This window comes from Pleurodeles waltl, chromosome 3_1 (assembly GCF_031143425.1).
Source record: "Pleurodeles waltl isolate 20211129_DDA chromosome 3_1, aPleWal1.hap1.20221129, whole genome shotgun sequence".
NCBI lineage: Eukaryota > Metazoa > Chordata > Amphibia > Caudata > Salamandridae > Pleurodeles > Pleurodeles waltl.
This window is the reverse complement of record NC_090440.1, coordinates 1929404338-1929417117: the sequence shown is the minus strand read 5'-3', so window position 1 is coordinate 1929417117 and position 12780 is coordinate 1929404338. Positions and strand designations below refer to the sequence as shown.

Here is a 12780-nt window from a genome sequence, read left to right as displayed (position 1 = left end):
CTCTGTAATATGTAGTATTTATCTATATAACTTGAATTGCCTTAAATTCTCTAAATATGTAACCTTTAATTAACTGGTAAGTTGTAACTACGTACTTCTCAGTAGCTCTACCTCTTGTCCCCTACTACTCTGTTAATCTCTTTAGTAACATTCTTCGCTCTATTGTAACTTCTCCAGATATGTAGTCTGTAATCAATAGGTATGCTGTAAATAAGTGACTCTCCTCAAGAGGTAACCATAGTAGCTATACATTGTGTCTCCTACAACAGTTACTCTTTAATTTCTCTTTCGAACGTTCTTTGTTCTATTGTAAAGCACTCTCACGCCTATGGGTTAGGTCCGTGATATATAAAAACGCATAAATAATCAGCCTCCTGCAGAATGGGGTGGCTTATTCAGTACACGTTGTATTTCTGTGACTTGGTTTTTCACAGCTATAACTCTGCTACGTTCTCCCCTTCATACTGTTTAATTATGCCAATAAAACATACTGTACGGCAAGGCTGCTTCGGTACGCAGCAGTTATGAGGGTTAGGGTAGCTTCCGCCTTCCAAAGCGATTGCTCGCTCTCCGATTGGTTGAATCTGCACACTGTTTAACTATCCTCTTTTGTGATTGGGTACAGGGTGGACTACTTTGCGGCTATTGGCCAAGCTGCCTCTGACCTCCGGAAGCCGGAAGTGAGCGCTAGACTGGGAGGATGGCGGCATCTGCAGGTGCAGGTAATATATTATGCGATCGGGACTGGATGTGTCACTGGGACTCTGAATTTGTCTTAAAAACTGTCTGACCCACAATATAAAACCCAGCTATGTTTGCTGGTCTTGCCCACCTGGAACTGTGATTGGGCTGATCGTGGCACTTGTCAGCTTCTAACTGGTGGATGAAGTGTTAATCGTATGGGTATTTGGATGACGTTTGCGACCCTCGAGGCGCTAACGCCCTTTGAGGATGGGTAGCACATTGCCTCATAGGAAACCAATATTACGTGATTAATCAGGTGTTATTTAAGTTAGCCGTAAACGTTGCATTCTGTGCCATTCATTGTGAAACAGCCGGCTCGCGCTGTTTAGTGCGAGACTCTCCACGTCTGGCACTATTTTAGTGAATTTGAGCAGATGGGATGCTTCACCTTACATATTAGTAACATTGTCATGCATGTGTGTAATACATTAACCGATCATTTGTGTACGGTTTTAAATGAGTGGGCCATGATGCCACATTGCCTTGATGCTGGAAGTATATTTTTTACGTGCATGTCTCTGCCAAAATGTATTCAAGGCAAAGTTAAAAGAGCCCCTTGACTCTGTTATGTCGATACCATGGTGACCGTCAGTGTGAGGGGTGTTTAGAAGGGTTCGTGTACATTGCCGCGACCCACCCCTCTGTACTGGCGGCGGAATGATTTGCGCTAGGGGCTTGGAGTGAGAAAATAAAGGTGCGGAGTTCTGGCGTGAAAGGTCAGAACTACGTAGTGAGTAAATACCACTGGTCGTGGTGTCCTTCAGTGGATGACATTGTGGCTGAAGTCAGTGGGTCGAGGTGGTTCTCTAAAATGGATCTTCGAGCTGGATACCACCAACTTATGCTAGCACCAGAATCAAGAGCTATCACCACGTTTTCCACCAATGTTGGGCTGAGAAGATACAAGCGTTTAAGTTTCGGCATTGCCAGTGCGGCTGAAGTGTTTCAAGACACGATTAGAGGGGTGCTGACTAGATTGGAAGGAGTTATCAATGTGAGCGATGACATTCTGGTGCAATCTCCCACAATCGAAGAGCATTTTAAAAGACTTTGTGCCACATTCCACAGGCTTCACCAGAACAGATTGACACTTCCTCGTGAGAAATGTGAGTTTCTGAAGCGAGAGATTGCATTCTTCGGATATGTTTTCTCAGAGAGAGGAGTTCAGCCTGACCCGGAGAAAGTTGCAGACATTCAATCCGCACCCCCACCCACCTCAGTAACGGGCATACGCAGCTTTTTAGGCATGGTTACGAATTGTGGGAGATTCATTAACGATCTGACATCACTCACGGCTCCATTGAGGGAACTCACAAAGGCTCACACTCCATGGGAGTGGAATCCAACTCATGAGAAGGCGTTCTTAGCAACTAAAAAAGCTTTGTCAGCCGACACAACTCTGGTGTATTTGGATCCTTCCAAGGACACGGAAATATCGGTGGATGCCAGCCCTGTGGGTCTGGGAGCCGTGCTTTCTCAGAAAGGTGCAGACGGAGAGTGGGCGCCAGTAGCGTATGCCAGCCGAGCGTTGACAACCACGGAACAGCGATACTCCCACATTGAACAAGAGGCGCTGGCAGTGCACTGGGGTTGTCGGCATTTCCACCTATACATATATGGCCATCCGTTTGTTGTGCACACGGACCACAAGCCGCTTATACCACTATTCAACAAGTCTGAATCTCAACCACCACCTAGGATCGAGAAATGGATCCTGCAGCTCCAAGGCTATCAATTCTCTGTGGTATATCGACCTGGTGCACAGAACCCAGCAGACTATCAAGGCATATCAGGCCACCTACAACTCAAGAAGAAGTGGAGTCTGAAGAGGTGGAAGAGTATGTGGGGTTGGTGATGGAGTGATCTAGGCCTCGTCCCATGTCTGTACAAGAAATTCAAGCAGCCACCCGGGCAGACGAGGTTCTACAGTTGGTGATGTCATGTGTTCGGGATGGCAAGTGGCATCGGCTGAAACAGGACATATCACAGAGAACCGCAGAAGCAAGCCTCACTTTGTCCTCTCTCCATAGTGTACGCCAAGAACTGGCTGTATCCTCAGAGGAATGCCTCTTACGAGGCCATAGGTTGGTGATCCCAGAGGCGCTACAACAGAGAACCATTGATCTTGCCCATGCTGTACATCTAGGAATAGTGAAAACCAAGGCAAGACTGCGAAGTAAAGTGTGGTTCCCCGGTCTGGATGCCCGAGTAGAACAGACCATCCAACACTGCCACATATGCCAAACTCTCAGTCCAGCTGATTCACCGGCTCCTATCATAACAGAGCCCATTCCATCGACTCCCTGGTATAAAGCGAGCGCCGATTTAGGTAGTCTCCCAGATGGGCACCATATGTTTGTTGTTATTGACGATTTCTTGAAATACCCGTAGGTGGAGGTATTGGATTCCACTACAACGGAGAAGGTGGTGCCTTGCCTGGAGAAGGTGATGGCAACACATGGAATAATTCAAGAACTGACAACGGCCCTCTGTTTTCCAGCAATGAGTTTGCATCGTATCTGGCACCTCATGCCATTCAGCATCGAAAGATCACGCCCCGGTGGCCGCAAGCCAATGGGGAAGCTGAACGCTTCATGAGAACACTAAATAAGGTGCTACGCATTGCAGTGTCTCAAGGGCGAAATGTGGAACATGCCCTGTTTGAATTCCTCAGAGTGTATCGGGTAACTCCCCATGTTACAACAGGAGTGGCCCCCAGTGAAGTGTGCATGTTTCGCTGTGTGAGGGACACATTACCACAGACAACTGAAGCTCCCAGGATTTATGATCGAGTAGCAGTTCGGCTACGTCATTGCCAGGTACAGAATGAACGGGTGTCTCGTAGGCGACGAGCTCGTGTGAGGAAATTACGAGTAGGAGATATGGTGTTGGTGAAGAAAAGGTGCCTAGGTGGTAAATTCAGACTACCGTTCGAATCAGTACCATGGACAGTGATCCAAGTGACAGGGACGATGGTGACAGCTCGACGTGGTAAGGAGAGTGTGACTCGGAATGTCTCTTTCTTTAAACATTACAACACACCCCCAGAGGCAGCTAGCCCATTCACAGCGACCAAGCCTTCACCCCTGGAAGATGAGGACTCTGAACAGATGTCGATTCCTGCTGAAGGTGCTGGGCCGGAAATCAAGGTGTTCCTCTCAAGAGGGGTCTGTGTCGCCAGAAACACCGTCATCAATCGAAGGTGCTGCTAGGGACCCACGTTTGTAACTTGAAATTCTTCTTCTGTTACGCGCTAAATGCTAAAAATAATAATTCCAAATAGTTGACTTTGTTGTAATGTATGCCATGGGATCACTTGGCAGCCATGACTCTAGAACGTCCACACCATAGATGCATGTAGCCAACTATGGGGGTCATTCTAACCCTGGCGGTCGTCGACCGCCAGGGCTAAAATGACGGGGGCACCGGCAACAGGCTGGCGGTGCCCCGCAGGGCATTCTGACCGCGGCGGTTCGGCCACGGTCAGAAGTGGAAAACCGGCGGTCTCCCGCCGGTTTTCCGCTGCCCTTCTGAATCCTCCATGGCGGCGCAGCGAGCTGCGCCGCCATGGGGATTCAGACACCCCATACCGCCATCCTGTTCCTGGCGGTTCGCCCGCCAGGAACAGGATGGCGGTATGGGGTGACGTGGGGCCCCTGCAGTGCCCATGCCAATGGCATGGGCACTGCAGGGTCCCCCGTAAGAGGGCCCCACAATGAATTTCACTGTCTGCATTGCAGACAGTGAAATGCGCGACGGGTGCCACTGCACCCGTCGCACCTTCCTACTCCGCCGGCTCCATTCGGAGCCGGCGTCCTCGTGGGAAGGTTGTTTTACACTGGGCTGGCGGGCGGCCTTTTGGCGGTCGCCCGCCAGCCCAGTGTAAAACCCAGAATACCCGCAGCGGTCTAATGACCGCAGTGCGATATTCTGGAGGGGGGAACTCTGGCATCCGCCGCCCGCCAGGGTGAGAATCACCCCCTATATGTGCAGTGTATACTTCAGTGTCTGTGAACATGTTATTCTTGTATTGATTAAATAACTTTTATCAGTTCCTTAGCAAAGCTGTGTCTGCAGTGGCATATTGTTCTCATCTATCCAGTGGGGTCAGAAAATCAAAGTACACGTTTATCCCTGTGACCGCACATGCAAAGTAAAAAAAACAGCGGAGTAGCGTGCAGCCCAACCGCTGAAAGCAGTTTTTGTCATCCTTATTTATACATTTTATACATTATTTCCAGTCCTTGGCACTTGCAGTATTCCCGTTGATTCAATACGCGTACATGTCACTTCACAGGTTGAGCAAGCGATAAACCAAAAATTACCTTTTCCAAACACTTTAGAAAATGCAAGTATTGCAAAATAGAAGTGAAGGATGTATCTGTTATACGAGCATAATAATGCAGGGCTTCTGAAATTACTGGGAAGATATGTTGCGTTGTGTTCTAAATAATTTAGCTAAAAAAACTGCATGTTTTTTCAGTAAACCTTTTATGTATTGTATTGTAGATCTGTGTTCATTATGAATTGATAATTTTGTAACTTAATAGTTGTTAACTACCATCCAAGCCATTGGCACTCATTTCTCAGCCATAGAAGAATGATAGATTGAGTTAAATCCTGCAAGCATTCAAATGTGTACCTTGCAAGGCACCCAAACATATTTTTTGAGAGATCCCAACCCACTGAGCTATTTTACTAGATTTGAGCTTGTGATTTGGGGGTTGCATAATCATCTATACAATAATAGCATCAACGCAGTAAACGGTGTCAATACAATACAAACCTCTGATCTACCCGTCTGTGGCAGGCACATAAACCCTCTAAACTAATTTATAATTAAAACCCAAAACCAACTGTTTACAGACAGATCTCTGAAGCAAGTGCATTAACCATGTAAAATATCTGTATCATACAATGAGATTTGTTTCCATATAAATCTATGTTGGAGGAGCCTTAATCCCCATGTGTATTTTAACATGTGGTCTTTTTGTGTCTGATAAAAGTGAGCCAGAATAGTTTTCCTTCACACATTGCTTTGCTTTAAATTTCTTTGAGGCAGAGTAAAAATACTGTATACCTGCTAGGAGCTCATACGCAGTCTGCTGCTGCCCTTCATATATCTGCTTGTACTCACGCAACCCTATTATGCTATCCTTTAAATTTTGAGTTTTCCGGAATAATTTTTTTAAAGCACCCTGAAACTGCCAGGATGCATAAGATTGCCAAATAAAGCCCAGGATTAGAAATGCAGTGTTCTGTCGACTTTGAGAGAGGGGAGTCTTAGGCATACATGCAATAGTACTAATAACCTGCTTTATAGTGTTCGTATACAATTGATGACTTTTCTTTAAAGCTTCAATCATTGAGTGCAAATATCTGAAGAATAAGTTGAGGGTCCTGAGTACCTACCCAGTGCTCATCACTTACCTTCAATCACAGACCCTTGCATTCACCATCCCATATACTCCCAGATGCTGGAGAGTCACCACAGCATGATTAGGGCTGAAGGGGCAACTCGAAACATATTTTTTTATTTTATTTTTTTAAATGATTCTCATCGTGGGGATCAAGTGACTGCTTTCTCTTCTTACCCCAGGGCAATCCTCAAGTTTGGTTTGGGACATTGAGGCCCAGAATTCAGCACGATTGCCATGTTGCCATGTATATTTGGGCCAGGTGCCTACATTAATAGTGATATCGGACCCATCCGTTTCATTTGGCTCTAGCCAAAATGCTAGCTTTGCCATCATAACAGTTGCCACATAAACAACACAGTCTGTTTCTTCAAACTTTGCAGGCATTTAATTTAATGCACTATATTGCATTACTGCTTTGATTGATTGATGTTTAGCAAAAGTAATTTCTAATCCTAAATATATGTGATTTAAAAACAACTTCCACCCCCATAAAGTCCTCATTACATTGCTGTGAGCGAACCAAAAGACAATTCAATGTGAGATGAGCACATGTGATGTTATGCTTGTGTTGTTCACACTGAGAATCAAATTACAACTAAGTTCTCTGAAATTGCAGTCGGGTAAAATAAAACACAATCCAGTCAAGTAATTTGCTTAGGACCATGCAATATGGGCAAGTGCCGAAACCAGAATTTGAGTCAAGGTTTCCAGGCCTGCAGTATGCATAATAGCTACTAGGCAGTGTATTATATAACATTGCTTAACTCAGTGTTGAAAGAGTGCCATCATATATTCACCTCTCAGTGCTGAAGAACATGAGTTTCTAACAGAGTGAGCAGGAATGGGAAGATCAATATCCACTCTTTCGAATTTTACATAATTTTTTTTTAGCTTCGTTGTCTTTTAAGAGCTTAACTAGTACACCGTTTTAGAGTCCACTTACAAAATGAACGCATCACATGCTAAATTAATCTAATACTATAGAAGAAACCTTTCAGGATACAACTTAGCGAGGCTTTGAATTACTTATTGATACAAACCATGTACAGCAGACCAAAATATTTATATGTTAATATCGAGCACCTCCAACAACATAGGAAACAAATGCATTTGCTAAGAAGCCCACCATATCAATAGAGACAATTATATTACCAAAACAGCAAGTTAAGGGAGGGTACGTAGAATTTAACCTTAAGTTACTAGCTTTAAATGAGACATATCTGCAAAATGCAGTTTATTCCAGTCGGTAAACATAGTTCCTTGTAACAAAAAAGAGATAGGCAAACCCACCCTGGTTCAAGCGCAAAGATCCAACTTTCAATAGCAGTCTGTCAGTCAATAAGCAGAATCATATTGGGAAATCCAACAATATTTTATTACATACACCTCAACAAAAATAGCCAGCTGACACATGTTTTGCCACCTAGATGGTTTTTGTACCTGGGGCCTTCTCAAGGCTGCAAACACTTGGAAAATTGGTTAAAGTGTAAGCTACAGATAGGACCATCACCCCAAGTGCAAAGTCTCTGTGTAGGGATTGAGGACTGAGGCAATACAGTCTTAGAAGGTAGATCTAGTAAGAAGAGGGACCTTCACCCAGTGCTGATCACAAAATGATACAAAGAACAAAGAGTAAAAGTCCTAAAGTGTAAAAATGTAGAGGTGTAATTAAAGCAAGGATCCTGGTTGATGATTTGTAGTTATAGTTAGAGAAATCTGGTTCCCAGATAAGGTAATAACTTAAACAAAAGTAGGGCCACTCGAGGATTTGATGAGATTTAGAGTGTGAACAAATGGAGAAGAGACCCTCAGCCCCATGCAAACTTGTACGTCATCATACAATACCTCTAGATAAAGTCAGAAATGTATATCCATATTTGATTAGTACAGGTTGCTCAGGTTACCAGTCAAAAGAGCATAGGTACTGGCAAAAATACGTAGTGATGTTTGCATTAAGATCCAACCAACGTGACACCAATACAAACGGTCACTGTATAAGAGCAGATCATATTATGTGCAGACTGGACATACAGCTAATTATGCAGACTCTCACAGGAACAGTATGCATTTCATGAGGCCAAGTATTAAATCACATCCAACAGTCAAATATATCTACATTGGTTATAAATAATAATAAGGTAATGTCTGCATTGGAATCTATCCTGCCAAAGATGTGTTAGCAAACAAACATGTATAGATACTTTTTTATGAGAGACAAGTTACAAAAATGAAAAATTTAATGAATTAGCTAATAGTCTAAACCTCCAAAGAGAGAAAGGAAAAAGTTTCAGCTACAAGTCTTTCATTCCCACGTATCATTCTTCCTCAAAGTTAATATGATTAATCGTGTCAAAAATCAATGTTCAATATATATACATTTTGTACAAAAGGTCATATGACTGATTTTTTTAGAGACTATGAGGCAAAATTGAGGCTATAAGTGTTGATTTCCAATTGGCAAGTGAAAGGCCGAATCAATATATCAAATTTAGTTAAGGGAAACATTATTATGTATTAAGGGTCCCAGTGTACTTTTTTTTTTTTTTTTTAGAAATGTCATTTACAAAGAGCTATGAGAGTATGTACAAGTTAGGCTTAGTAGCATGATTCCGTTACGGAGGAGATACTAGGAAAATGAGACTACAAGTATTGCCTTCCAATTGGCATATGGAAGCCAGAATTAATACATCACTTTTAGATAAAGGAAACATTTGTTATGGGTCCCAGTGCACACTTTTAGTGATGTTATTTATGGATTGCTGGGAAAGCGATGTATAGCTTGGGCTTAATAACATGATTCCTTTACGGAGTAGGTACCAGGAGATTGTTTACACGCTAATACCCCATGCTAAGTGACCAAGTGTTTAGTTTAGTATTACTTATACGAGGCACACATAAATTCACCTACTTGTATTATGCAGGGGAATCCTGAGCCAGCTGCATATAGTACAGTTCCTCATTAGAGCGAGATGCATTTAAATAATTGAGGCCGGGCCAACCACAATAAAATAAATAATCCTACATCAGACAAAGGCGATAATTCTGCCAGTGCATCAGAGCAAGCCCGAGTATACATGAAAGTAAAACTGGGGACTAGGAGAGAGGAGGTAAAAGTGAATGAAGTCAGACCATGGGTGCGAGTCATTGGTAGGTAAATTTGTTGAGAGATATTGGTTATGGAACGAGAACACAGAGGATCTACCAAAAAATAGAATCTTCTGGGGGGCGATATATAGATGACACACTCTTAATTTGGCAAGGCCCTTAGCCCCTTCTCCAACATTTTCTATGGACCCCAACAAATGGGGAATTGAGGTGACCTACCACATTTCAAAAGAATCACTTGAATTCTTTGACCTTACTCTCTATATCGACCACAACCAACTACATACTCAAATCGATCGCAAGAAAATGGCTGCAATTTCCATTCACCATGCGTCCAGCTGTCACCCATACAAAACAATAGTTAACATTCCAACAGGAGAATACAGATGTGCCAGAAGGAACTGCAGCACAATTGAAGATTATGAGACATAGGCAGTGTAAATCACTGTACGTTTATCCAAAAGAGGGTACAAACGATCGAGGCTGAATCAAACAAAAGAACACTTTGCCAAGACTGACCGCAACTAAATTCTACACAAAATCAAAATAACTGAAACACAAACATCAATTTGCTTCATTACCAATTTTAGTAACGGCCATCATGTTCGAAAGTTGTTGTATAAACACCGGTCCCTGCTCACCAATAACCAATCTATTTTATGGATATTCAACCATTCCCACAAATGAGTTTCAAAAGGGCACCTAATCTTAGAGAGAAACTATGTCCTTCATTTCTCCAAGAACAAAAAGCAACCAACCATTTTTTTTACAACCAACCACTGGCTTTTATACTTGTTCGAAATGTTCCATCTGTAAATTCGGTCCGTCCAAAAACAAACAGTAGACATTAATGGTCAGAGATTTCGTATGCGGAATTTCATCAATTGCGTAAGTACAAATGTGGTCTACCTCATCTTCCCCTATGATCAGCATTATATAGAGAGTACAATGAGACCGCTGAAAACAAGAATACGAGAACACTTTTGCAACATACATAAAGATGATTTGAGACTACCATTGATAGAACGTTTTGTGTCTTGTCACCCCCATACTAGAACTTTTTTCCTTCTGTGGTCTTTTGAAACTAAAACAACATCCTCGAGGTGGAGACCTAGATCTGAAGTTAGACATCAACACGAGAGTGCCCTGATTATTCGTTATGACACAGTACAACATGGCTTGAATAAAGATGCGGATTGGCAATACTGGCTCTAATAATCTCCAATCTGACACATGTTGGTCGGCCATCTTGTATCTCGTCACCCTCATATAAGAACATTTCCGTTCTGTAGCTTTTTGAAACCACTGTAAAATCCTCGGGTAGGAGATCCTGAACTGGAGTCATTGTAACATGAGAGCTCCTTGTTTCTCTGTTTCTCTTTTTATATGATCTACTACAACTTGGCGTGAATCTAGATGCAGAATGGTATTATTGGCTCTAATATTCTTTATGATGACTTTGTTCCTCTGCACTATTTGTAAGTCACTGATGGGCTTACCTTTAAATTAATCCAGCTGCCCTAGGGAATTCTGTTTGTATTCTTTAGGTCCTTTTACTTTTTACCTAACCAGTTTTCCTTTACCGGGAATTTGCTCCCTTCCAAGCATTCTAATTAGGCCTGCTTAGATGTAACCTTATGTAATCTCATTCTTAACCACTTGTCTCTGATTATAAATCCTGCGTTATCCCGATATGTCCGTCCGACTAATAGGTCAGCCGAAAGCATCCCAGTGGACATTACATTTTACATAATATCCCCCCCCACTCCTCCCTTTTGGGCCAGTTGTGCCTGGAGTAGCACTTTCACTTGGAAACAGCATCAATTACGTTTTTAAGTTACTGTGAAAAGAACTTCTATGCCTCGGCTGGATGGTCAAAAGACATAGTACCATTTCAGTTTGGCTACTGCACCTAGTATCGGTATTACTCCGTTCTCTCTATCACTTGAATTGTGAAACACAGACTTTCGAATGCCAAATTGGGTCATTTGACACCCATGTATTTGATTTGTCATGCTGAATAGTATTATCTTAACCAGTCTAACTCCAGTCCTGGTCTGTGGAATAGCATTACTTAATTTTACATATTTTATCATGTTCTCCAGGACATTAAGTAGTTCCTTCCTAGGGTGGCTACAGGGCTTAGCACTATTTCAATATAGCTGCCACACACCTAGCAGTATATGTTATTCTGGTGCCCAACTGAGGGAGCCAAAGAAGGACTTAAAATCTCCTTCAAACTTAACATGGCGCTGCACTAGAATGCCAGTACATGATGATTGGGATTTAAACCGGGACCAAAACGAGATAGACTGCCTGTTCGGTAAGTGAATAGTCAGATGCCACGATAATTTGACTATGTTCGCCTCTCAAATTGATCTAGTAATGACATGCATTCGTGGTCTGACTTCATTCACTCTTACCTCCTCACTCCTAGTCCCTAGTTTACTTTCATGCATACTCTGTCTTGCTCCGATGCACTGGCAGAATCATCGTCTTCATCTGATGTTGGATTATTTATTTTATTGTGGTTTGGCCCGGCCTCAATTATGTCAATTCATCTTGCTCTAATAAAGAACGGTACTATATGTAGCTGGCTCACGAATCCCCTGCATAATACGAATAGGTGAATTTATGTTCACCTCGTATAAGTAATACCAGAATAAATACCTTGTCGCTTAGCATGGAATATTACTGTGTAAACAATCCCCTAGTACCTCCTCTATAAAGGAATCATGATTTGAAGCCCAAGCTGTATATCGCTTTCCCAGCAATCTGTGAACAAGATATCCAAAAATGTGGACTGGGACCCTTAACAAATGTTTTCTTTATCTAAAAGTGATGTATTGATTCTGTCTTCCACATGCCAATAGGAAGACAATACTTGTAGCATCATTTTCCTAGTATCTCCTCTGTAATGGAATCATGTTACTAAACCCAAGTTGTACATCACTCTCCCAGCACTTTGTAAATGACATTTCTAAAAATGTACACTGGGACCCTTAATACGTAACAATGTTTCCCTTAACTGAATGTGATATATTGATTTGACCTTCCACTTGCCAATTGGAAGCCAACACTTGTATCCTCAATTTTGTCTCATAGTCTATAAAAACAGTCATATGACCATTAGTACAAAATGTGTAGATATTAAAAATTGATTCTTGACATGATTAATCATAATAACTTTATTGAGGAAGCATGATTTGTGTGAATGAAAGACTTGTAGCTAAAACTTTTTCCCGTTCTCTCTTTGGAGGTTTAGACTAAAAGCTAATTGATTAAATTGTTCATTTTTGTAACTTGTCTCTCATAAAAATTAACTATACACGTTTCTTTGCTAACACAACTTCGTCAGGATAGATTCCAATGTAGACATTACCTTATTATTATTTTTAGCCAATGTAGATATATTTGACTTTCAGATGTGATTTAATACTTTGCCTCGTGAAATGCATACTATCCTTGTGAGATTCTGCATAATTAGCTATATGTCCAGTCTCCACATACT

At 42.1% G+C, this 12780-nt stretch overlaps 1 protein-coding gene across 4 annotated transcripts in view; it reads left to right on the top strand.

Moving 5' to 3' along the window:
• The first annotated feature begins 653 nt into the window (after window positions 1-653).
• PIGS (phosphatidylinositol glycan anchor biosynthesis class S) overlaps window positions 654-12780 on the top strand; it is a 150441-nt gene continuing 138314 nt past the window's right edge. For 2 of the 4 annotated variants that reach the window (XM_069226175.1, XM_069226173.1), the window contains exon 1: window positions 654-722. In XM_069226175.1, the coding sequence (XP_069082276.1) occupies window positions 701-722 (22 nt within the window). In that variant the 5' untranslated portion in view covers window positions 654-700. The remainder of the gene's footprint in view (window positions 723-12780) is intronic. The other 2 variants (XM_069226174.1, XM_069226172.1) reach the window with 1 other exon arrangement.